The following is a 25,734-nucleotide window of genomic DNA, read 5'->3' as shown; positions in this document are numbered from 1 at the left end:
CTTCATGGAACAGTTAATTTTTTCTCATAACTCTAATGGGGCCTCATTCAGAGAAGGGCACAGTGATGTCCTCCCATGAAGAGACAGCTGCTCAGCCCTTGCTCATGCATGCTCTGGTCCCCTTGAACCTGCAATTCAGCTTCAGCCTTGCAATGCACCCAACTTCATCTTCCATAATTTCTCTTCATGCCATGCACCAGAAAAAGAAATGAATGGGTTTCATTTAATGTTGGATTTAATTAAGATAAACCTAAAGAGATTAGGGGCTCAAGAGTGTACTAGAAAGTAGAACTCAGTATGCATTTAGTCCTTAGGAAAAAAAAATCTGCATTTTTCCTGTAGCTTATTTTGTGTCTTAGTATGGGTAAAAGATCAAACTTCTATGAGTATTTACAGTAGCAATGTAACTTCTTTGCTGCCCAATGTATCATTTACAAAATACTACCTAAATTGATAAAGGGTATTAAAACAGAGACCACAAGCTGTCCAGAAATTTAACAGTGTCTCAGCCCATGTTAACTTTTTTCTCCAATATAAAGCAAAATAACATTGTATAGCAAGTCATGACTGAAGCTCTCCTCCATGAATGGTTTGTTGGTTGATATTATTAACAAAAAAACTAACAGTACTCACAGATGTATTATAAGCTTAAATTTAGATGGGTAGATTCAAAGCCCTGGGGAACTTCGCCAGTTCTGTGCAAGTGGGAAGTGAGGGCAAACATTTATCACAGCCCAGAAGAGTGCATTCTGACTTTAAATTGTAATTAAAAAAAAAAAACCAACCAAAAAAAAAACCAACCAAAAAATCCCCTTTTGTCCTTCTTGGTTAGAGAGAGGAACAGCTATGAACAAAGATATTCTTCTGCTTTTGATACTCCATGGGCTTGCAAAGCTCTGCAGAGACCTTCTGAGAAACTGTTCCTTTTTACCATTAACTTCATTACACTGGAAGTAAAAATTCGAATGGGTAAATGTTGTACCTTTTATATTTCAGCTTCCATACTTTGTATACTGGGCACTGAACAAACAGAAGACAGAAGTAAATTCACAGGCATTTCATTGTCAGAGCTTCCTTTTACAGGAGTAGCATCAGCAATATCTCAAAATGCTTCTCACGCATCTCCTTAAGGAGAAAAAGAGGACCAAGTAATGAGACAAGGGTATTTCTACAAGCAGCAATGAGCCAAATATAGTAAAATTTTAGCGTACAGAGTACTGTACACGTTTATATTGTGCCATACACAATACATATGAATCTATTCTTCATTCAGCCTCATGGACTTGGATTTTTGTTTGTAGCTTGCAGTGGAAGTCTAACAGCATTATTACATTCACATGCCACTGCCACAGTAGGTTTAGAGCTCCTGTAGTATTAGCACTCTTGCCAAATTCCCCTACGACATAATAGGAAACTTCTAAGAAATATTATTTCCTTAATAATTCCCTTTAAACACTGATGCAGAGCCAGCACAAGACTTCTTCCTTGCTGTAGCACTGTGGCAAAGTGCAGTGATCCAAATTAGCCAAAGTATCTTCATAAAATACCTTCCATGAAGCATGAATGTAACAGTAGAAGTTAGCACTTGTCTGGATCTGGAAAGATAGCAAAGCTTGAAAACAGCTATTTCCCAAGGGCTGTTTTACTGCACTGCAAGCTCACACTGAGTCATAACAATCCCTAAACACACAAACACTTTGGTCTCTTCAACTATTTTGAAGAGTTGGATTTCATTCCTTAATGGGGAAAATAGATCCTCTTATTTGGTTATTCTAGAGTTATTCTTGTTTTCTTGGATAGCACTAATGCATGGTTTAGTGCTTAGCTTCTGCTGCCTTCAGCATCCTGCTGCAGCATTAATTTATCTTAGAAATTATTATTCCTATACTCTTACCTCAAAAACAACTCAAAATTGAGCTTGGGGACATAATGTAAGAATATTTCAGTGAGAGCACCATAGCCATGCCCAAGGCATTTCTCACCTGCCTCCTCTTCTACTTGAAGAATTGCACAATGCCCACTCTTCCCCTCCAAACTCTAAGCCCTCACCAGGAAAAGCTGGCTTATTTCTGCCCTGAAGCCTGTGTGAGGATTCCAAAGGCCTGGAAACGAAGGGGGACAGAAACCCCTTACTGATACAAACCTCCAGGCAGAAGGTTTTTTCAAAATATCTTTGCAATGAAGAGGAATGACAGGGAGATAAAAAATAAAATAAAATGACAATACCCAGAGGGTAGAGTCCCACCTCCAGACACAAACACACCCAGCACTCTCTTTGAGCTGCCACAAGTCAGAGCACTCACTAGAATTCATGTGTGAACCTCCATCCTGCAAAGAAAACCTGAAAAGGTTTCTCAGAGAGCACAGAGTGAGAGAGGTGGACTGGGGTTAACCTCTTGTGGTGCACCTGACCCTCTAGTTTCACCTGATTTTCAGATGCTTCTCAAGCACAGACTGCAGCTCCTGAGACTTCCAGGCTATTTTTCTTGACCCTCTGGGGGCTCAAAACCAGAGCAAGCACAGAAGTAGCACATGTGAGAGTTACAAAGAAATCCTGAACCTCACTTCCATGGGTTGGGCTGAAACCTTGAAAGACTGCATGTTATAAAGAGCTTTCTTCATACATTCACAGCTTTTCTACATTTACAGTTTTGTCAAAATTATTATAAAACATTTATTGACAGTACAACAAAACAAATTTCTGTAAAGCGAAATTAAAGCGGAAAATGGCTTTAAGTCATTTTTGACCAGCCAGCTGTACAAAAGCTTAAGCAAGGCAGCAGTTAGGGAGGATGGGTTTGGAAGAATCCACATGGGGTTCAGGAGATGTCATGCCTTATTAGATCACCAAAATAAGCTGTTATTGTCTTCAGTTTGAAATTGAGAAAATTTTGTTCTATTTCAACTTTCCCTCCTGGCCCTGCTAAGGAAGCCACCTGAAAAACAATGAACAAAAAATAAACCAATCAATGTACAGGAAAAGAGGCAAAACCCCCAACCTTCTAATGCACAAACAATCACAAAAAACTATCTCTGCTCTGTTAATACTGGTGGAAAATGTTCCTTGGCAGCTAATGCTTCTGATCCTCTTTTTATGTCTCCTTTTACTCACAGAAGCAGTTTGTGGCTTGTGACTGAAAAACGCTCCTTACCCAAATCACGAAAACAAGAGCATTTCAGAGCCAAAGAGAAACACTCAGAAGTTGACATGCTTGTGCTGAGGCAAGAGATGCTACTCTGGTTTGCATGGTACTTGGCATTTGAGAAATGCCTGTGTAGCAAAAAGCAACCTATAAGCTGTGCTTGAAAGATGCCACATCCCAAATTTTGTGGGAGAAGTAAAACCAATTTTAGTAATTAGAATTAGTAAGCATAAAGGTTGCACTGAAGAGTGGCAGGGTGGAAGAGAACAACCCAAACAAAACCAAGCCCCAAACACACAGAGAAATTCACAAAAAAAGGTCACAGTTAATTGTTGTTGCTATTGCAGCTAAAGAAAAAGCTGTTGTATGCACTGGAGTCGCAGGCAGTGCTGAGGGCAAGGCTGGGGCAGCAGTGCCTCTGCAGGCTGGGGGAGCCTGCCAGGCAGCACCGGCCTCAGCTTTATGTTTTTGATCACTGGAGTGAGAATTTCACCATTCATGCTCTGTTGGACTGAGCCCATGGCTCACCTTTAATGCTTAATGTTTACAGACACACCATTTCACAGAGGACTTTGCATTTTGGACTGGAGCAGGCAGTACTCTCCCCTCTCCTGTTCCAATTCAGGATGACCCTGAGGGATAACAGCTTACAGGCCATCAACTCCTCATCAGGAGAGACTGCACAGTCAGAAGGACAAACACCAAAACTGAACATGGTCTGCTTTTTTCCCCTCCACTTTGTACCCTGAGGACCTGTCCTGTGGGGGGGTCCATCTTCACAGCCAGTTCTGCTCTGTGCTGCCGTTTTCCCAGGCTGCTGCAGGAAAATTATTTCTGTAGTTCCCCACGCAGGGAAACTTCCCAGGCAAAGTTATCAGGGTCTACAGTAGATTTTAACTGATCTTTAAGCCGAGATGATGTTAGCAGCAGAAACTTTGAATTCAAGCTGTGTTATTAACACTTCTAAAGCCCCTTGAGACTTAACTCTGTAGTGCAGGTTTAAATATAAACATGCTGAACTTCCTCTATTTTATCATGAGTAAAAAACCAGCCTACTATCAAGAGAAAATAACATTAATTTAAACTACTCTTTGAACCTTTATTGACCTGTCCAGAAAACTGCCACACTTATCTAAATCAGGCATTTACTTTTCTGTTTTGATTTTCTCCCTTTTTTTTGTTTTTTTAGACAAAAAGTGTGAGCAGTTTCTTCATCCTTCAACTTCTGGTGATAGGAAAAATCGCTCGGCGTTCTTGTCAGAGAGGAACCTGCCACTTAAGTAAAAAACCAGAGGATGGCTGACTTATAAATAGCACAAGAATCTAAAACTGGCAAGTGATCAGGAATGTTAATTTTACAACTTATCTGTTCCTACTTGAAATCCACAAAGCATTGTGGGTTGATCCATAGTTTTTCTAGGAAGATGTTAACTTTTAATTTTTTACAAACAGAAGCTGGAACGTCCCTTCCAAAAAGCATCAAGAGGCTTTGCACTTTATAGTTGATGTCTCTTAAGTATTCTAAAATATTAATTGGATTAGTCAGTATAAGAATACAGAAATTAGTGTCTGGGGGTTATGCACTCCCGCTTTCTGGGCATGGTTTGTCACTAGCATATCTAAGTATGACTAACACATTGATATTAAACACTAGTATTTACTAAACATTTATCTTAGAAGGCCAAGTAAAACAAGATGCCCCTACACTGATGGGTGGTGTCTACCAAGGGACAGCTGAAAATTTACATATGTTGTGTCTGGTGTCTAAGTGTTAAACCCAGGATAACTATGATTAATTTCAAACAACGACTAAAGACATTTGATAAAACCAAAGGTAAAAAAAAAACTAAATAAACACGTGGGAATAAGCTCTGCTGGGACAGATCTGGTACTGTATGCTCTTTAACCCACCCAGTATTCAGAGGAGAGAAATGCAAATCCTCTGTGACAATGCTTAGTTGTAAACTGCTAGAGGTTGCAAATTTAATTACGTAGGAGTTGCCAAGTTTTCCTCAGCAGGGCTCAGTCAACCCTGACAAGTGTAGTGAGGGAAGGCTGCCACACACCAAGCTTCAGAAGGGTCTGGCCTGGCAGAGGGACACCCTATAAAAATAGCAGCAGATTGAGGAACGATGCTTTGAGAAAAACAAAGGTGCTCAGCTATTTTTAGATATATCGACAAACATCTCCTGTTTTTGCAGTGCACTACAATGATGAATACAGAAATACTTTTAAAAAACTTGACTACTCCAAAATGTCTTTATTTTGCACTTTCTTGTGTACAAACAATGATTCCCTGCTGGCAACTCTCCTTACCCTGGTTTATTCTTTAGTCCAAACCCACATTACCTGGGTGGACAGATATTGCTTCCTTTGCTGTCCCTAGGCAGAGGTAAAGGTTGCAGCTCTATTTAACACCTCCCTGCATCCCTCTCACCTTCATCTTTCAGTTCAGTGACTACTGCTAAAAAGAGTCCACAGCTACAGCCACAGCCAAAACACATCAAAAAAGCAGCCAACAGGTTTGAAAAGGAGACATCAGAAAAGATTAAAATATGAAAGGGGAAACAAACACAAAAGATTATTTCAGGAGCACGAGTTGCTTGAGGTGCAAACTTCCCTTACATTCTTCAAGTGTACTTTTGATTTTGAAGGTTTTCCCTCTGGTCTTGGGGTTTTTTACATTTTTTTAATCATACTGAAACTCTTTTAGTAAAGTAACTTCCCATCTGTTCCAGTCACCAACTAATATAACTGTGGACTAAAAATTTATATTTTTTCTCCCCTCCTAGAAATTTTTCTTGGGTATGACAAGTACAAGCTTTTTGACTTGATATGGAGTCATACAAGGACTCTGTGAATCAATTAATTTTATAGAATACTACTAAAATGAAGAATCCCCTCCCCCTGTATCCAGCCTAAAAGCTAAGGGGAACAAAACCCAACCCACTTGAAAAAGAAGAAAATAAGTATTCTTTACACTGAACACAATAAAATAAAATGCTTTCAGGCAGCATTTTTGAAAATGTACAGGTATGCATGTGAATAATGACACCATCACAGTGGTGCTGTCACCCTTTAATAGGCCAGACATTTATTTTTTTTTTTCTTACGTAGTGTAGGCAAATTACAATTCAGTATGCAAGCATTATGAGCTTCAGGAAGGCTGAAGTTCAGAAGTAGCACCCTGGCTTGGTGTATGCCATGGGTAAATTCTGACTTTTATCAAGGACAGAGAACACACATGGGTTTCAAGTGGGCTGCTTAAAAGCTGTTGTTATTAACACAATAGTCACAGCTGAAGTGTATGCAATTACATTCACTTAGAAATGATCAGCCTCCAAAACACACCAACCCACGGTATTTTACCTGCCAAATCCCCTAATACCTAAGCATCTTAAAAATACTACCAAATCAACTTCTGTTCATTTCCTGGCCTCTCACTCCCTGCTTTGCTCACTGTTCTATTTACTCCTAAACAAAGATGACTCTGCTTGGCAAGACCAATTTGGCTAGGCTCCATTTTAAAATATCACAGCTTAAAGAGAGAATTCAAATAAATAAATGGGTTTTACTCATCTTCACTCTCCCTTCATTGAGCAGTCATTTTTAACAACTGGACCTTCGCAAACAGAAACACAGCAACACCAAACACATTTTTTCATCCAGGCAGTGTACTGCAGACAGAACAAGGCCTCAGTGTCTAACTGCAGATTTTCTCAAAGTGATTGATGGAGATGATGTAGGAAAAAAGACAAGAAAAAAAAGAAAAGTACCAGCATAATGTGTATGTTTTGTAGGACCATCAAGGTCCAGAACACTTTGCTTAATTCTAGGTTCACAGAACCACTCTACACTAGACAAGAAACAAAAAGCCATTCCTGTATTCTGACAGTATTTGAAATATAAGCCAGGTCTGAGACAACCTTTAGGACAGCAAAAGCTCCAACAACAGCACAATTTGACAAAATTGTGAGACATAGCTACCACAAACAGCAGTATGCCTGTCTTCAAAGCAGGGTGACATTTGAAATGATTACTAAGGCACAATCCAGTATCTGAGCCACTAACCAAGCACAAGCAGGATAAGCAATGAACTCCCAATTCCCCATTACTCCATCTCCCAAATCTGGCTAGGCTGCTAAAGATGCTGATGTGGTTATCTGTCTCACAACAGACCAAGGTCACCTACATTTCAGGCTCACCAGTTTATTGGGGGGAGCCATCATGCATCCTGACAACACTGTGACCACCAGTGAGAGACCAATGCTAACTGAGTACAATTTCTACAGTGGCATGAAAAGAACAGATTCCAGCATTAGCAAGAAGGTCCTACAGCAACAAATTGCAGGTTCCTCCTTATTTGCTGCAAATATTAACATGCAGAAGCATTATCTGGTACAGAAAAGAGTTTGTGAAAGAGATTAGACTACCTGGGATGACTTCATTTCCCAGAGGTGAGTACACACTTCTCACTCTGCCCAATGAGGCAGAGCACAGCTTCATAAACACTTCATAAATTACATTTATGAACCACATAACAGGCACTAATAAATATACATATTTTTCAATGTATGTGTACACACATACTTATTATTCCTGATTGTTCCTAGCTAGGAAGAATATTGTTAAAGATTAATTCAGCCTAAAAACAAACCTGCATACATTACAAATTTTCTAACATGTTTGTAAACAAGGAGACTTAATGCACTTCAGGGAAATGTTTTTATATTTCTTGTAAATCAGCCAACCATCTTGCATTGGTTCGCTGCTCCCTCTTGAGGTAGAAGTACAAAAGTTCACTTCTCTGAGACCTAAACTCCATTGATTTTTAAAGGGAATTCAAAGAACCCCATTTCTGTCAACAAGACCAACTCCACACCAACGTGGCTGTCTCAGCAGAATTAGTAAGTGCTGTTTTTGCAATAAAGTCATGTGGAAGAAGGCTGGATATCTTGTCCACCAATAAGGCAATGAACACCTCTGAAACAGCAAGGTCAAGGTCAGCTACCACCCTGCTTTCACTCCAGCAACAGGATCCCTATATCCCTATTTTATGTTTGCTATCTAACAGTGATCTGATAGCCATTTTCCATAAAATTACATATCTTCCACAAAATTTGAACCATCTTAACTAATGGTTAAACAGTAATTTTATTGCAAGGTTGCTTCTAACTTCTGGGCTTTTTTTTCAATTTTTAAAAAAAAATTTTAAAAATTTTTATTTTGCTGGAAATTCACAGCCCTAGAAGTGTAGTGGCAGTAAATCCAAAAAAATTAATTTTTAAATACAGTTGGAGATTTTGGTAGTCAAACCTACAACAGTCTTCTGTGGACCAGAGTATTCACCAAGGTCATGTTTGGAACATGTTTGACACACTTTTGTCCACACAGGATTAAGACACTTCCTTAAACAGTGGGCTTGATTAACATTCTCTTTCCCCCTCTCAGATCATCAACCTTTTGGGTTTTTTTTTGTTCTTATACTGGCACTATTTCTAAAGAAAGGCATAAGGAGCTGATTACCCTTCCTGAGAGTCGCCCATAGCCTGGAACACTTTACTGAACTGAACCCAGGACCTCAGCCATGAACTTTTAACAACTGAGCCATGTTTTTGAGCAACAGTTGTTACTCTGCAGCTACCTGTGTTAAAACAAACCCATGGATGTAATCAACATAATTCAGAGCCAACTGTACCAAGATATAGAGATGTCAGGACACCTGGCTCAATCAACCAGAAGAGCCCAGCTCTTCTGAAGGAAAAGGTACAGGCCTGGGGGGAGTATTCCTGCATGCTTTTGTGGAAACAGAAGTGAAATGTAGATGCCTTTGGCCATTTAGCAAGCCAGTAAAAAGTGCTCATGAGTAGAGCAGAAAACTCTCTAAGGTCACTCTTCATCATGGGAATGAAATATTTGACAAAAGGCAGTGTTAAGATGCGATATAATTAGAGAAACTCTTTCTAAAATTAAGGTCCCTGTTCAAAGATTCATAAGCCCCTTTGACATTTCACCAGCCTGAAATGCAAAAAGGAATTGAATCATCACCTGCCAAAGCAATGGTTCTGTGCACAGCATGGGCTTAGTGTCTGCTAATACTTAGGCCATGTGAATTTCAGCCTTTTTCTTAAGCCAGCTGCTTGCCAGCAACAATTCCACAAGCCACCATATGGCTTGATGCCCTGCCTACTCTGAGTCAGATGCAGTTTTTGGAAAAGCAGGAAAAAGTCCTGGGAAGTCCTGTGGCATGTTGCAGGTGAGAACTGCTTCCTTCTTTCTGAAAAGCTACAAGACATAATTAACATAGAAAATACACAGAGGAACCTAAACCAAACACTCAAGGGAATTGTTAGTCTTGTAACCGCTAAAAAAACCCCAAACTTCTACCAAAAATCTCTAATACAAAAAACCCCACATCAGTGCCACAAATTCTGTGTTTATCACACACCACTTCAATGCAAGCAGCATATATGGAACCACACACTTGTGTGGACACCAACAGTACCATCCCTGAGAGCAGTGACTGCAGGCTGTGATTTCCTGCAACTCCTTCATAAACTGACAGCCATGAAGTCTGAGACTCACCAACTAACCAACTTATCAGACAGCAACAGCTGGTTAAAATATATTTTTTGGTATTTTTATAATGATATATGTGCCTAGCAATTGGCTTTGAAACTTCTACAAGAAACCCCATTCTACTGCTTTAAGAAGAACCAGTGTCAAAACAATGGAAATAATCTTATACTCCCATTTCTAAATATACCAAAAGTACTGCAAACACAGAAATCACTTAACACAAGGGTCAAATTTAAAAACACCATATAACCCACATTCAGCTGAACAGACTTAAAAGTCTTATGTTTGCATTTATAATACTTATGTTTAAGTCAGTTGAGCATTTTATTCATTCACCAAGACCTCATCCAGTAACACACCTGGTTAATATCAGCATTCCGAGGCAGAAAATACACAATATTGTTGGTGATCTTCTTGGAGAGCCTGAAAATTTCAAATGTAGAAGCCAGTAAAGGAAAAAAATAAGAATGGGGAAGGAAAAGTTGCTTTATGTTGAATAATTTTGGAAGTATGTCTCAATTTCAGCTATTATGCAATTAAATTGTATTTAATCTTTTGAGTGTGTGGGTAGGATCCTCTTCTGAAATGCAGAAACTCTATTTCACCATTAGTGCCCTAAAAGTAGAAAAAAACCCCTAACACTCACTTTTCATGAAAATTTGTCTGAACTACGAAGAAATATTTGACAAATTTGAATGTAGTTTGTAGCTAGCATATTTGGCTTACAATTGTTTTTTAAGCCACTTTGTGAAATCTCTCACACATGCATATGAAGATTTTCTTACAAATAAGGTTACATTTTAGCATAAAAGGGAACAAATTAAGATTATTCTGTGACAAAAGAAACCCCACACTTCATATATGATGAAACTATTATGTTAATACCTTCCCAGATGAATGAGTGCTCAGTATCACTGTTAACAAGCTAGTAGGAAATTCTATATATTAATTCAAAGAGTTAATATTTTGCTTGCACTCTTCTGTGATTTCCCAAGTCACAGGCAGGTGCTATGACTGAGAGCAGTTTTAGTAAGTTATTTTAAATAAGATATCCCCTTCATGAATCAATTAAAAAGTGGAATTAATGACAAGGTCACAGTTCACAAAATTAGTTATTATCTCTCTCTTTCTCTCTCTATATATATATGTATATATACACACACCACATGGCTATTTGATTGCTATGGGGTATTTTAATAAAATAATATAAAGGAGTTAAAACTGCAGAATTAATGTTTAAGGTTAAGAGCTACTCAATTCACTGATGGATTTTTTGCCTTCAGGAAAACCTCATTACTCTTTTATTTGCTAATAAGAAATCAAAATATTTAAATTTAGGTGGCAAAGAGGACAAAACAAATGGTCTGCATCTGGAACTCCAGCTGCCGACTGTGTCATCCACAGTCAGCCAACCGGGCATGCAAACCCCACGGGAGGAGAGGGAGGAGAGGAAAGGGAGAAGGGCACCACAAGGCACAGCCTGGAAAGGATATCCATCCGGGCAGATCATGGTTTGGATGTCGAAGATGTCGGCAGTGGCGTAGTCGGGCCCCCCCCAGGGCGGGCTGAGGAACACCACGTCGGCGCGCAGGCCGGCCGCCAGCGCCATGAAGTCGCCGCACAGGAAGTCGATGTGCTCGGCCACGCCGTACACCTCCGCGTTGTGCCGCGCCAGCCGCAGCTTCTCGGGATCGATGTCGATGGCGATCACTGCCCGCGAGAGACGGCAAACGCTGGGATTAACGGGAAGCGGGAATGGCGCCCGAGCAGGGGCGGGGCACTGCGGTCAGACACCGCTGCTGTGACAGCCCCGCGCGAGGATCAAGGACATGGCACTGTCTGCCTAAGAGAGCAAGTCCTCCTTGCCTCAGGTTTGGCACAGACAACTTCAATGGTGTCCATTAGAAACTCGCTCTTCTTTGTTAAAGAAAAACATTTATCTGTGGCTGGCCCCATACTTCTGAAAATCGAGTTTAAAAAGCCCCAACCAACACAGCCCAAGAGAGATGGATGATACAAGGACAGTACATAATAACAGAAATTAAAATTGAGCCAGGAAATACAAAAAGCCAAGTGAGATGTATAGGTGGGATCATAGCCTGCCAAATTTAATGCAGTAGAAACTACCATTTGTCTCGCTCAAATGTTGATGATAGATGAACTGGTACGAGTATCTAGCAGGAAATATTTGTACAGGAAATACTCTCAACACTTCACTACAATATCATTAGCTGGCATTAGACTAACATGAAGTTATTATCACTTTTGTGCACTTGGTTCTGCAGAACCTGCACATGATTCCATTCAGTGCTTTAAGTACTGTTCACATAAAGCCTGGTTTTTTTGAGTACACAGACTTCAAGTAAGAATTGGGAAAAGCAGCAGCTTTGACAGAAGTTCACTTTTACTAGTCATCTCCACAGTATCTGACAGACCAGATATTATACCACACAAAAATAGTACTAGTACAACACAAATCTGACTCTGACTTAAAATAGAAAAGCAGATTTATTGGTCCTTTTTGAAAACAGAGAGGTCACATTGTGAGTCTGATGAAGTGAAACAGCTGCTGTTGCTACAGAAGCACCGAAAAGAAAATAAATCAACAAACAGAGCACATACCTGAATAGTGTCAGAAAAAAGATTGAAGAAACAAAACTAATGCACTGTTTACAACACCTACTTACCTCTTTTTGAGGTCAGTGCAAACTGGATAGCATTTCCTCCAACCCCACAGAACGCATCCACTATGATGTCGCAGTTGAATGACTCACTGACACGGACAGCAATATGCTCAGCTATTTTCTCAGGAGTAACAGAAAACCAGCCCTCTGCAGAGGAAGAGGAAGAAATGTATTTTCACCTCTTATTTCAAGGTCACCTCATTTAAAAACAAACAACCAAGCCCCACATAAAACTGAAAGTTTAGTGTTAATCCCAAGAATTTTGGCTTAGTGCATTCCACCAGGAAATACCGGCTTTGAAGATGATAAACTCTGCTCAGCCCAGAGATTTGCTAAGCAAACAAAGTCTCACTGAAGGAAACCGATATGCCTCAATCTCAATACATGCTTTGTTAACCTTGGTGCTGAGGATTCTGGTTTATCAAGGAGAAGTCCACGAGCACAGCTATGAAAAGCTTTATATATTGTGATGATGCTCTGTAGGAAATTAAACCAGAAATATATTCTCTTATCCACCATTTTATTTTCTTTGTCACCATGTCTGGTCTGCCAATTAATCTGCAACTTTATGAGGGAAAGCATTAGAAATTGAAGGCTTACATACCCAACCAACAAAAAATACCTGGTAATCCTAATTCCTCCTTTACCTATTAATTTATGATTTGAAGTGTTTTGCAAGCAAACATGGAAAAAAGTTGCTTTGCAAGTGACTGCTGCAAGTCATAACAAAACAGAATGAAACTAGATCCATCAGCATACTTGGAAGTTTCACAAAATTATTTTATAAAATATAGAAATAGAAAAATATCACTGAGTTTCTGAACAAGTCCTGATGAAGTATAATTTAGGTCCAGCAAGATCTTCAGCAAATATAAGCACTAATGCAGACAGGGATGTGCCACACAAAAAGCATTTCTGAAATCTAAGACTGCCTGGTACCTGCCTGCTGGGGGGCGGGGGGAAGGAATTTATCCATGGGTGCAAAGACACACTCAGTAGTGCTCCTCCTTTAAGAAAATTAGTAATAAACTGCAAGAAGGACCACAGATTTGGATAGATCCTCGGATATATCACCAAGTCAGCACACTCAGTACTGAACCAACCTCTGTCTAGTTTAATTCCCTCATCAAACCGGGAGAAGAGCCGGTAGCGTTGTGCCCAGTACTTGACGAGCTCTGGATCAGCAGCAATCTCAGGAGGTATAGTTCTCTGAGCATTTTTCTTCCTCCTCCTCCTTTTTGTCTCCTTCTTCTTTGCAGTAATGTTTTCATCCACAGCTGGAAGACACTGCAAAAGTTAACAGTCACTGTTCTTGTAGGCTAGGCAATGTAATTGGTAGGTGAGTGGTTTTAAACCTTAACACTGCTAAATGTTCTTTATTACTGTTTGCCAGCTTATGAAGATTAGAGGCTTTAAATTAAAAAATAGCATCCTGTATTTCAAGGGATTAGCCACAGTCCTAAAAATCCTCACTGTTCACCCATTATTTAAGAGCCCAAATCTTCAACTGGAGACAATAAACTCTATGTAATGAGCAAACAAGTGGATCAGAGACCAGTTTAATGCCCTTTTATCAGTAATGAATTAAAACCAATCTAGACAAGAGTTTTGCAGTAGGAATCTAACATAACTGAACTACTGTAGAAAGGATTAAATTAAATGTAAAAACCTGAATAATCCTGCTTTCCTTTGTTTCATGTTAAAGAGAAAAGTGCGTAATATTGATTTTTTAAAAATCCTATAAAATAATTTTAACAACACACGTTCTCTAGAGCTCAGCAATGTGCATTTGAACCCAAAACTGTGCAGCTACCTGAGGTTTAATAACCCTCATCCTTGCAGAGGGTAAAAAAGGTACGAATTGCAAACTTGTTAGACCATGTCAAGGATAAACAATGACTGTTCATCTATAAAGAAATACTGTCACCATTAAAGATAAGACCTGGGATTCTGGCATTCCAGAAATAAGCTAATTCTACTAGCACAGCTCTCAATTGCTTTTGTTACCCCTTAGAAATAATGAGTCCCATTGAATTAATAAAATAAATAAGTACTGCACGACACAGTAGCTTGAGAAGGCAGTATTAAGCCTCCTGCCAATTCATTTCATCAGTTTGCAGGAAACTGATTTACCTTGGCTGATGTCCTCTGTCTCTGGCTGGAGATAATCAGGAATATCCAGAGGGACAAGCTGCCGCCCGCCGCCAGGCTCAGGCCTCCCTGTCCCCAGCCCATCGGAGCCACTCGCCGCAGCATCCTGCGCCTCCCCCTCAAGCTTACTCCCTCCAGGCTCTGTGCAGGCTGCACTGGGAGAGGGTGGCTCCTGGATTTCAGCATCCATTGTGTCACTCTGTGTGGCAGCAACGCCCTCCTGACGCTCTGAGTCGCTGCTGCTCACAGACGATGCCCCTGCTTTACCCTGAGGGGAGCCTGTCTGGGACGTGTCTTCCTCCTCAGCTTTACTGACCTGCTTCAGGAACATTTCCACCTGCAATTGTCAAATATCATAGATGATCAGATAATGATCTGTTATCCAGAGCATAGCTTAAAAGCTTTACAGTTCAAAAGCACCTGCCACTGCAGGCACTCTCTACCATGTGTGTTTTGAAAACAGTAAACTATCCAGACTCAAAACATTCAAGTAGTCCTTAACCATGCTCCCTTTTAAAAATATTTGGAAACAAGTTGCCTTTGGGAAATAGATATCAGCTACCCCAAAAAGAGAAACAAAAAACCAACCAACAAAAAGATCAACTGATAAATACACTGAATAATTCTCATGTAATAGCTAAATAGTCACACTCGCCACAGCCCAGGTGACCAAGACTCCTACTTCACAACTATCTTTCTCTTATCTGCATTCAGAGATAACTCTGCCTCTCAGGGAAGAGTTTTGTAGCATAAACAGGTAAAATTACCTTCACACATTGTTGTCTCACCTTCAAGATGTACCAAATGGTGCAGGTGGTAAAGAGTTCTGCTGCACAGCAGAGAGTTCGACATAAGCTCCTAACCAAGGCACAGACACCACTCCAAACTCCTCAAAGGCACATGCAGATGCTCCTTTTTACATTATTGTTGCTCTGAGTGGCTCTAGACCTGGAGCAGTTCCTTACCTGGAAGTCTGAGGAAATTCATAACTTTTTTTCCCTTCACATAATTGAAGTTGCCCTCAAACTATATTGGCCCCAGGTACAAAATCAAAAATGAATCAGAAATTATAGCAATGTGACTGGAGCTCAATAAAACACGTATGGCATCACCACCACCAGAAAACGGTGCTTTGCACTTGGGTTTTGGGGAATGCCAAGCATCCCAGAGGAAGGTGAAATAACATTAAAATCTGTGCCCTCAGATTTTCTGAAAGACTTAACTAAGTAAAATCTCCAGTGAACAAATGTTTCTACTTCTTAGCAATTTCTGAGTTTTAAAATAAAAGCATAAAGTTATACATGAAAATAAATGCAGGTAGAGGTATAAGCAAAACCCTTTCAAAATTACTAAAAATATGGCGTTCCATGAAATACACTAATCTACACAAAGATTTTCTGTTACTGCTGAAATGCCAGCATTAACAACTGGCTTCACATGCAATTTACAATCAAAGATGCTTTTAGTAACACCAGAAACCTACACACATCTCTAAAGCTATGTGCACCCAGATATTAGGAATAACTTTCACATAGCTTGGCCATTTAAGCTCACATTCCTCTTGACAGTTCTACCAATGCCTTTTCATAGCCATTCTAATCTAAATACTCTTCACTATTGGTGGGAGGCAGAAAGGAGGGGGAGAAAACAGGAAAAAAAAGAAAAAAGGAGCAGTGGACTGACATTTAAAAATGCCATCTACTCTGGGCAATTAGTATTCTTTTTTGCATTTTCATAATACAACAGCAGCTAAGGTAGCAGATAAATCTACGAATTAGAACAGTATTAACAATTAAACATACCTTCTTCAAAGTTTTGCTTTTTTTGCATGTCATTTCAGATTCCTCTGTGAAGAAGATGTGTGTGTTTTTGCTCTTCCTTGGTTTACGCAGATCCAAGAATTTGGACTTGAGTTTTGCTTTTTTCTCCAAGTACTGCACACTTCGGTGGGTGAAATCTGGAATTCCACCATACCTGAAAATAGACAGATAGATACATACATAAGGACTTAGTTGGTTAATTTCCAGTTTAGAAGCTTTAACATGAATGTTGATGTTTACAAAAAATGACTTAGACTTAAGTATTTTTTTATTGCTCCATTTAAAATAGGTCACTGGGTGTAGCTGCAAAACATTGTACCTTCATGAAAATGTTAAAAATTTTTATTTGAAAATGTTTAACCTAATTAGTTTTAGATTTTTTTCTACTTATATAGTAGTTATATTCTAGTTATCTAGTAGTTATATAACTTCAGATGAAAACAATTTCCTGGTCCAGCCTGAAGAATAGGAAATGAAAAAAAATCTTGAGTAGAAAAGTAACATATATTTTTGGTGGCTGTCAAGAACCTCCAAACCAGCTGCTTTTATTTTCTGGCAAATGCAATTAAAAAAACTAAAAAAAAATTTCACTGGCCAACACCTGGCAATCCTTTATTAGTGTGACAATATTTCACTAATATAAAGGAACTTCATTCCAATATGAAACAGCTAAAAATCATGATCTCAACCCACAGGACTCCAAACTGAGAGGACCATTTATTGTCAAAGCCTTTGTGCTCTGATTTAAGTAGCCACTTAACATTTATACAACTGAAAGTACCTTGACTGCTACACATAAAAGTAACATGGAAGATACTTTCAGTTGTATAAATGACTCCCAGAGACTAACCCTGGAACTCAGTTTCAGAAGTTTAACAAAAAAGAAATGGAGATGAATGGTCTATTTCCATAATAACAAGAGGGCTGACATGCTAAGAAAAGCCCCACAGTTCCTTGTAAGTAATTACTTTTGTCCTGTGCCACACTTGAAACCCAACACAGAGCAGGTTTCCTCGGGATCTTCCACTGGGTTCTCATCCATGTCCAGCTCATGGCTAGGAAAAAACACAGATGACAAAGTTACTTACTGTGAAGAAACCAATAATTTTACAGCTATACTGCTAAAAATCTTGCAAATTGAAAACATTTAAATGTGGGTTTCAAGTAAGTTCGTCCACACAGTGCTGAAACCAAACCAAGAAAATAACACCACTCTATTCTTGTGCATGAACTTTTGGGTTGGTTTGTTTTTATTTACCCAATTCTATGGACATATGCTGGAGTTATAATATTCCAAGTATTCTGAATGACCTCTTAAAATACTTAATGGCAAACCCTACAAGATGAAGACAGTGTTTGCTCACCCTATTTCCAGATTACCTTCATCATCTATCATGTTACCTATATTATTATCTATATTATTAATATCTATATTTGCTGTGGGAACAGCAAATATAGATATTAATCTATATTTGCTGTTCCCACAGCAAATTTTTAATCTATTTCTATATCTAATCAAATATAGATATCTATCTATTATCTAATATATATATTAATATCTATATTTGCTGTGGGAACTGCAAAACACTAGAATGAAACCACAGCTATGTGATTAGGAGGTAAAAATTCCACCCACTCCTTCACATTTGAGTCTGCAAATTTATTAGAGAAAAAGAGCCATCTCACCATCTTTGAAACTATACATTTTTAGAGAAGAAAGAAAAAAAAACTATGACAAGGCAGATACCGCCCATTTTATGACTGCCATAGCTCTGAGCATTTTACTGGCAGCATTCAATGCAGTTAAACAATACAAATGAATTACTGTTGTTCTGGTATTGCCTATATTAATTAGACCTAAATAAGCAAGCTGCCCTATGCAATTTAACAATTTTGTATACTCCAGTGGCACAAGAACAGCACCATCACCTTGTACAGTCATCAAGGCCATACACTGTTTTCATAAAGCACTGGAAGAGAGGAAACATCCACAGCTTGTTGTGTTGTGAGGCAAAGCAATAAGCAGTGATGGAAGACTATGTGGCTTTGTACTGACATTTTAACTCATATCCTCAATCAAAGGTATAGTTAGTATAAATCAGAAGGCTCCTGGAGCTGGACTGCATGAGAAAAAAGCTCATGTAAATTTCATGACTTGCCTTCTCTTGACTTTGACACATCTGTATTCAGGAGGCTCTTCATCCTCATCTTCATCTTGGTCATGAAGCAGCAAGTGCTTTTTTTCACTTGAATTTGAGCTACATGACTCCTGCACACCTAAAAAAAGATATATCACATTCTCCTTCTGCATAAATCAATTCCTTACCTTCCTGTCCCCAAAGTACCCCTGCAGCTACAGCTAGTTAGTGTGTGCCAAACGCACATCTTTACTTGTCTTTGTCTGAGGAACAACATACTAATAAAGTTTTCAGTATTACACTGTAGTGTTAACAGTCTTATGAAGGATCAACTTCAAATTATCTCATCTCTCCATGAAAAATGTCTGTAAGATACAAAATTTGAAACGGTTTCACCTTGTGTGTAAAATTTGTTTTCCATCTCATTAGCTATGCAAAGATATTCACAGAGATTTAGAAAGGGAAGATTTAAACAGTCTTCTCATTTCTTTTTCCAAAGGAGATCTTTTCATCTCTCCCATTCCTGCTCTACTGTAGCACCAAGCTGGGACCACACCTGCTTCTTCCTCTCCTAGAAAGTCACTAGCAGCAGACTTAAGTCTCAGCTGCAGTATCAAGACTAAGATAATTAAATATGCACTAACAGGGATCTCTCACCAATATCTGTAGTACATTTGAAGATTTATGAAGTACATGTTCTGTTAAAACCATTTCTGGCTTAAGATATATATAGGATGTATATATAATATACAGGTTAGAGAGGAGAAATCATCCAAAGAAGCAGAGGGAAGAAAAAGGAATCGAGTATGTAATCATTCCACAAAATACCTAATTGACTTTTTAAAAATAATACAGACATGCCCTTGTTTCTTACATACAACTACCTAGAGAATTCTGATAACCAACTTTATGTGATTTTGTATTACCTGACTGGCTAACACTCTTATTTTCACAAGATGATCTCCTTTTTCTGCTTCCTCCATCACAGGGCTCCTTCTGGCTTCCACTGTCAGATGAACTCTGCTCTTCAGGATCTTTGTGGGCTACTGTTAGAGCAGCACTGCTCTGCTCCACTTCCTCCAAATTCAGATTTAAACCACAAATCCCAGAAATTATTTCACTGTGGGGATCAGCACTCAAAGGGAGTCTTTCCTCACTTCTGGTGTTGGAGGGAGACAGCTCCAAGCTCAGCACTTCACTGTGCTCAGGTCCTGGGCTAACCAAGCCCATTTCTCCTGAAAAACCAGTCTCCTGTGTAATTCCATTAATTTCCACCTTGTCACCATGTGAGCTCTCAGTAGTCCATCCTTGACTTGTCCAGTACTGAAACTGTTCCCAGTAATACCAGTACAGTTCACTATAATGCTGCTCCCATTCTTCCTTAGTATCTGGACTACTCCAAGGCTCAGAGGCTGTGATGCCCTCAGATGATGACACCTCTTGGTGCTTTTCCAACCAACTCTGCCAAAGAAGGCCCTCTCCGTACTCGTTCCAGTACTTCTCCCATTTTTCCTGAAGTTCACTGGGTAAAGCCTCACTTGCAAGGCTTTCTGAGCTTTCACAGTTCTCTTCAATCACAGCCTGAGGTTTGCTGCTCATCTCACATTGCTCTGTAGCTAGAGCCAGCTCATCAGAAATGGACTGGGTACAACCACCACAAGCTTTGTCCTGGCACTCCTGCCCCATTTTGTCCTCGTGTTTTTGCTGTAACTCTTTTTTCTTCTTCTTTCTCTTTTTCATAATCTTTACATTATTTTTCTTTCTATAATTTTCTGTTACCTAAAAGATGATGGAAAAGTTAGAAGTCCACAACATATATACAATCTTGTTCTCTCTCTAGTCACATTTCTGTTTCCATTGGAACCCTCCCTCTCAGTGCAACCCTGCTGTTAGCTTTCTCCCCAAAAAGGCTGTAGAGTTTCTGGGGCTGGTAGGGCCCTGCTACATACCTCAACTGGCACTTCTGAGGAAGGTGTGAGGAAGAGCTGTAGAAACAGACATACACAAAAAAGCAGAATGATAGACAGAAGTACAGGGGTTGCTGAGTGGGAAATCATGAGCAGCTCAAAGATTCAGAAGGAAATTCCTCAACAAGAAACACTATAAAATCCTAAAGTGAGGTTGGTCAGGAATCAAAGGGTGACAAGGTTGAGCTCAACAGCAAAATACTGTCCTGGTAACATCAAGGTTTTGTTTTATGCAGCTGTGGTGGCTGACCCTTACTTTTACCCGGTATCTGCCCAATCAGCAAACACTGTTTAGTGTTTTATTAGGATAGCAAACATAATGCTCAACCTCACAGAATGTTAAATACTTGCTATTTTGGATGCTGTACACACACAAAAAAAATCATTCTGTACTCAAAAACTCTATAAATCCTGCAGCTGAATCTCTGTCTTGAAGAGAGTGACCCAAAAGAGGGGAGCAATACCTTTTCCGTCCCATCATAATCTCCAATCTTCCTATTTGGCTAACAGAAATAGGAAACAAGGAAACAAGAACCTCCTGCCCAAACAGGTGGCCCTTTCATTGGTGCAGTACAATCATTTCACTTGTTACACCAAACGCAGATACAGAAACCTGTTCCTAAAAGGAACGCTAAGGTAACTTGTTGGATTCATCAATCACAACTGCACTTGTTTCAGAAGGGCTTCCTGTGATGATAAAACTCACATGGACAAAGGACTGTGAATGTATGCCCCAAGGGCTCCAATCCTTAGTTCTGTTACACTGACAAAAATGTAAGGTGCACTATACAGAAGTTAAAACTGAAGAACTGGCACTGATCTTCCATCCACATCCCTCGTGTTATCATACACAGTCCAAAGCACAATGCTTAGTAGTAATCTAATAAAAAATGCATTATTTTCCCATTCAACTTATTTGCATATTACTACACAGCAACACAAATTGTATACATGCTTTGGGCTTGAAGTTGGATGCCTGTATGGTGTTTTACAAGTTATCAATTAAAATTGCATACAAGTTTCTCCTATTTATTTACAAATTAATTAGGTCAGAACCATGCAGTGCTCTGTCTCACTGTCAGGGAGGTCTGTATTCCACAATCTGGACACTGTGAATATTGCCCTGTCTTTTCATCATCTGTGAAAACTTCAGGCCCCTTCTAAAGCCCAAATGTTCCCTCTTGGAAAAAAAGCATCAATGCCTCATTACTGCCTTTTGGAGCAGCCTGGCTTTATCAGCTGCAAGAGGAAATTGAAAAATCAGCTGTTTACTATCAAAAGCTAAATGGTTAAAGCAGACAGTGTGAAAATAAATGCTCACACTGGTGTGTACTAGCTGTCCTGATGTGCAGCATCAGTGCTGTCACAGCTGTTTTAAATCAAGTTTCCCTAGTCATGAGACCACTATAGATATTGACACATAAAGCACAGTCTTGACCCTGTTTAGTCCAACTGGCAGAGGGGCTTTACAAGCTGGACAGATCAAGGTGCTGTGTGCTCCTACCAGGATGCAATGCAGGCAGCTTAAAGGCAGCTCAGATACATTTCCATGAACTGCCATCTCAGAAATAACTGAGAGGAGGCATGTCCCTAGCTCTGGAAACACTACACAAACAGAAACAAATAAAGCAAACAAAGATTTACCACAAAGTCCCTGTGGGCTGACTGCCCACCAAACTGAAGAGGCAATCCCATGCTCTTCATAAGCTCAGCTTCTGAGTCTAATTCAACTTCTTCCAGGTCCAGGGCATAATTAGTATCCACCTTTAATCTCACATTGGGACAATGGTTCTCCTCCTCAGATGCTTGTTCTTCCCCTGTTAACAAGATATATTCAGGAATATAATCTGGTTCTGACCCCTGAATGCCACAGCACAGCACACAAAATATGGCAGAACTGCCTCTTATGCTTTCTTTCCCATTTAAAAATCTTCCTCATAAACAGCTCAATTTCTGCATAACTATCAGTAGGAATCAAAATGTAACTTCAGCAGCCAAGGCACTGGACTGGGTCTGTCTGGAAAGGAGTTAAGTTCTCCACAGCAGTCTCTATGGCACCGTGTTTGGGATTTGTGGCTGAAGCAGTGTGGACAGCATGCTGATGTTTTGGCTACTGCTGAGCAGTACTCACACAGCCCCCACAACCTTCTCTTTGCCTGACTGTGCCCTCCCCAGCAAGCTTGCACTTCTATCAAATTGTTACGCAGAAACACAGGTATAAAAAATTACAAATATTATTGAGAAAGTAGGAGTTCTATATGGATGGAAATTATGATATCAAAAGCTCTTGACTAAGCTGATAATACTGAAACATTCAAGGTTTTTTGTTTGGTTGTTTAGGATATATTTACTGCCAAATTATCACATAACATGAGACTTTTCCATTTTTAACTGATTATTCTCACTACAAATCACTCATACATGTACAAAAACATAGTTTACAATCTTATTCTTTCATTACTCTCACATTGCCTCAATCTAATCTGTGCTATTATTTATCAGCTTCTATTTCTGCACAGACTTCCTTTCCAATCAAGATATCCTGCTGGATCTACCAACACAGCAATGATTAAAAAAGATACCACAACAATTATGGTAAGATATGCAAATTTGAGGAATTCAGGAGATGGAGTAGGGGAATGGTGTTGAATTTGTTAGACTATACACCATGATAATTCCTAGATTACAAGCACGCCAAGTGAGAGACTTACTTTTCTGGTCCTCCTCATATGATTCATTGTATATATGTGAATCATAATTTTCTCCATCAGTGCTATTGCACTTCTCTACTTCTTGCTCAGCAGATTAACTAGCAACAGCTAATGTCCTAGTCTGGGGTAGAGACAGAGGACACAAACATCTAGGATCCACAGACCCTCCATTATGCAATCAATATTGAATTAAGTTGAACTTATGATTTAAGACCAGGTCAGGGATGTGTGATATAATCTGTTCTATGCACCAGGTGAATATTATGTGAGCACATAAAATTTATCTGGGTAGGAATTGTTGGGGAAGATGAAACAGAAAAGCCTTATAAATATGATTGCCTGGCACAAGATTTTGACAATATGGAAACTATAAGTGAGATAGAAATGAAAGCAAGCTTTGAGATCCCTTAGTTACTAAACAATGGGAAAACAATGGTAAGGCTGGCTGAAGGTAATCCCCTTTTGATTAGGCAATACCCTCTGCTTGCAGACAGGTCCAAGGGTCAGAGCAGACCCTACTAGCTTGACCCTACTAGCTTGACCCCTAGAAGGGGTCTAAAGAGTAGTTTTTAGGGTTTAAAATGTAATGATTCTTATAGGCTGTATGTAAATGCTATGGGATTTGTATCTTGTACTAGATTGGCTAGTGAAAATTAAATATTTAGCACAGAACATTTATGGTATTGTAATGGGAACTTTGTCCTCTTTTACTCTTTCTTCCTCTCTCTTTACTTCTTGCTCTCTCTTTCTTTCAGGGCTCCTCTCTGGGGCTTGCTCCAGGCTGTGGCTGGCAGCTCCAAGCAGGGTCCCTGCAGCCAGGCCCTTTGCAATAAACCCCAAGCTCCACGACCTGGCTTTGGAGATCGCTTGTCTCCGTCTGTCCTGACCGTCCTGCCCCCCATTGCTCCTACCAGGAATAAGCACTGCACTTGGTTTGACACAAACTTCTACATCAATATTATGGTAACCTGAAAGCTATGTAAGTTTTAAGTTATTATTCACTTCTGTCCCCAAAGCAAAAGTACTGAAAAACACAGAGGTAGGAACAACTTAAATAACCACACATAACTCATTTTGAGACTACACTTCACATTGCATAGTACATTGTATTAGCTTACCTGTACTGTCATTGTCATCTTTGACATAAAATCCTTTTAATCCCAGTTTATATAGTTTTCGATCTCTGTAAAAATAAAGACAGACACAGACGGTCACCATAGAAACAATTTTTTTTTCAGTAAAAGCAATCATTCAGTGGAAAAAACCTCCCCAGGGACGCAATAAAATCCCCACCACTGGACGTTTCAAGATGATACTTGATGGAGTACTTAACCTCTTCTAGGCTCCGCTCCCATGAAAGGCCGGACCAAGGGACCTTTCCCAAGGCCCCTTCCCACATGGGCTGCCCTGTGACTCCAGACACGCGAGACAAATAAAAAGTAACAACAGCTGGAAAAGGCAACACTTTAATTAAAGCCTGACGGGAAAGGCCATAGGAGGGACGCTCAGAAAACGCTGCACTACGCAGTACATTCTGGAATTTACTGTTCCGGTCCTCCTCCCCTTGAGGAGCCGGCTGCTCCCCTGCGGACGGGGAGCGCGAAGCGGGCGGCAGGGCGCGCTGAGCCCCGGCCCAGGGATCGGCGTCTGGGGGCTCCTCTCACCCTTTTCCGCTCCCCCCAGCAGTGATAAACACACCGAGGTGCTTCTGTGCACAGCCCCGCAAACCCCTCTCCGCCCGCATTCCCTGGCCGCAGCAGCGCGGCCCTTCCCGCCCGTCCCCAGCGGGACCTCCCCGGCCGCGGGCACCGGGACAGGGCGCGCCCGGCGCTACTCACTCGACGAAGGCGCGGGAGCAGAGGCACAGGATGGCGCCGGCCGTCCCCGCCCGCAGCAGCAGCTCGGCCACCAGCCCCGGGCTCGGCTCCTGCACCATCGCTGCGGGAAGCTCCCCACGCCGGGCCCGGCCTGGCCCCGTCGCCTTCCGCCGGAACCGCCGCCCGCGCCCGCCCCGCTGCGGTCGGGAGGGCGCCCCAGGCGGGGCCTGCGCTGCCGGTGCCGCCCCACGAGGGGTACGGGCGTGTTGGGGGGGTCCGAGGGGGCAAAGAGGAGCGAGGCAAAGGAAAGTCCGCGATAAAAGATGCAGCAGCCAAAATCTGGCAAAACCGGGAGTGGGAGACAGAAGTGAGCAAGGCGTTTTTGGAGTAGTGACGGGAGCAGAATCACAGAATGGTTTGGGTTGGAGCGGACCTTAAAATCGCTTTGTACCAGCCCTTCTGCCATGGCCAGGGACACTTTCCACTAAACCAGGTTGTGCAAAACCCCATCCAGCCTGGCCTGGAACGCTTCCAGGGATAGGGCATCCACAACTTGTCTGGGAAACCCCAGTGCCTCACCACTCTCGCAGTAAAGAATGAATAGGAGAGCTTAAAACGGTGAGAGAATGAGGACAGGATGGGCAGAGAGAGTCAGAATGAGAACAAAGCCTGGTGAGAAAAGGGGCTTGGGGTGAAACAGGAAGGTTGGAATGAGACTCTGGAG

The 25,734-nt window shown here is 40.6% G+C and overlaps 1 protein-coding gene across 1 annotated transcript; it reads right to left on the bottom strand.

Annotated features, from left to right (window-relative positions):
- Nucleotides 1-489: 489 nt before the first annotated feature.
- On the bottom strand, nt 490-25,155 carry TGS1 (trimethylguanosine synthase 1). The gene is made up of 13 exons (XM_063168903.1): nt 25,032-25,155; nt 24,312-24,376; nt 22,127-22,299; nt 19,442-20,294; nt 18,537-18,654; nt 17,346-17,432; nt 16,360-16,531; nt 14,540-14,894; nt 13,510-13,683; nt 12,410-12,553; nt 11,216-11,432; nt 10,082-10,160; nt 490-2,936 (listed from the first exon to the last, which is right to left on the bottom strand). The coding sequence occupies exons 1-13, from the start codon at nt 25,127-25,129 to the stop codon at nt 2,820-2,822; spliced, it is 2,652 nt and encodes an 883-aa protein (XP_063024973.1). The 5' UTR covers nt 25,130-25,155; the 3' UTR covers nt 490-2,819.
- Between the last annotated feature and the right edge of the window lie 579 nt (nt 25,156-25,734).

The sequence above is a fragment of the Melospiza melodia genome, chromosome 1 (genome assembly GCF_035770615.1).
Source record: "Melospiza melodia melodia isolate bMelMel2 chromosome 1, bMelMel2.pri, whole genome shotgun sequence".
Classification (NCBI taxonomy): Eukaryota; Metazoa; Chordata; class Aves; order Passeriformes; family Passerellidae; genus Melospiza; species Melospiza melodia.
This window is presented reverse-complemented; position numbering and strand designations above follow the sequence as displayed.

Coding starts and splice junctions, on each gene's coding strand:
- TGS1 (XM_063168903.1), bottom strand. CDS start 25,129: ATGGTGCAGGAGCCGAGCCCGGGGCTGGTGGCCGAGCTGCTGCTGCGG. Junction 18,655..19,441: donor TAAGAGTGTTAGCCAGTCAG/GTAATACAAAAT, acceptor ATCTTTTTTTAG/GTGTGCAGGAGTCATGTAGC. Junction 10,161..11,215: donor ACCATGATCTGCCCGGATGG/ATATCCTTTCCA, acceptor ACTGGCTTCTAC/ATTTGAAATTTTCAGGCTCT.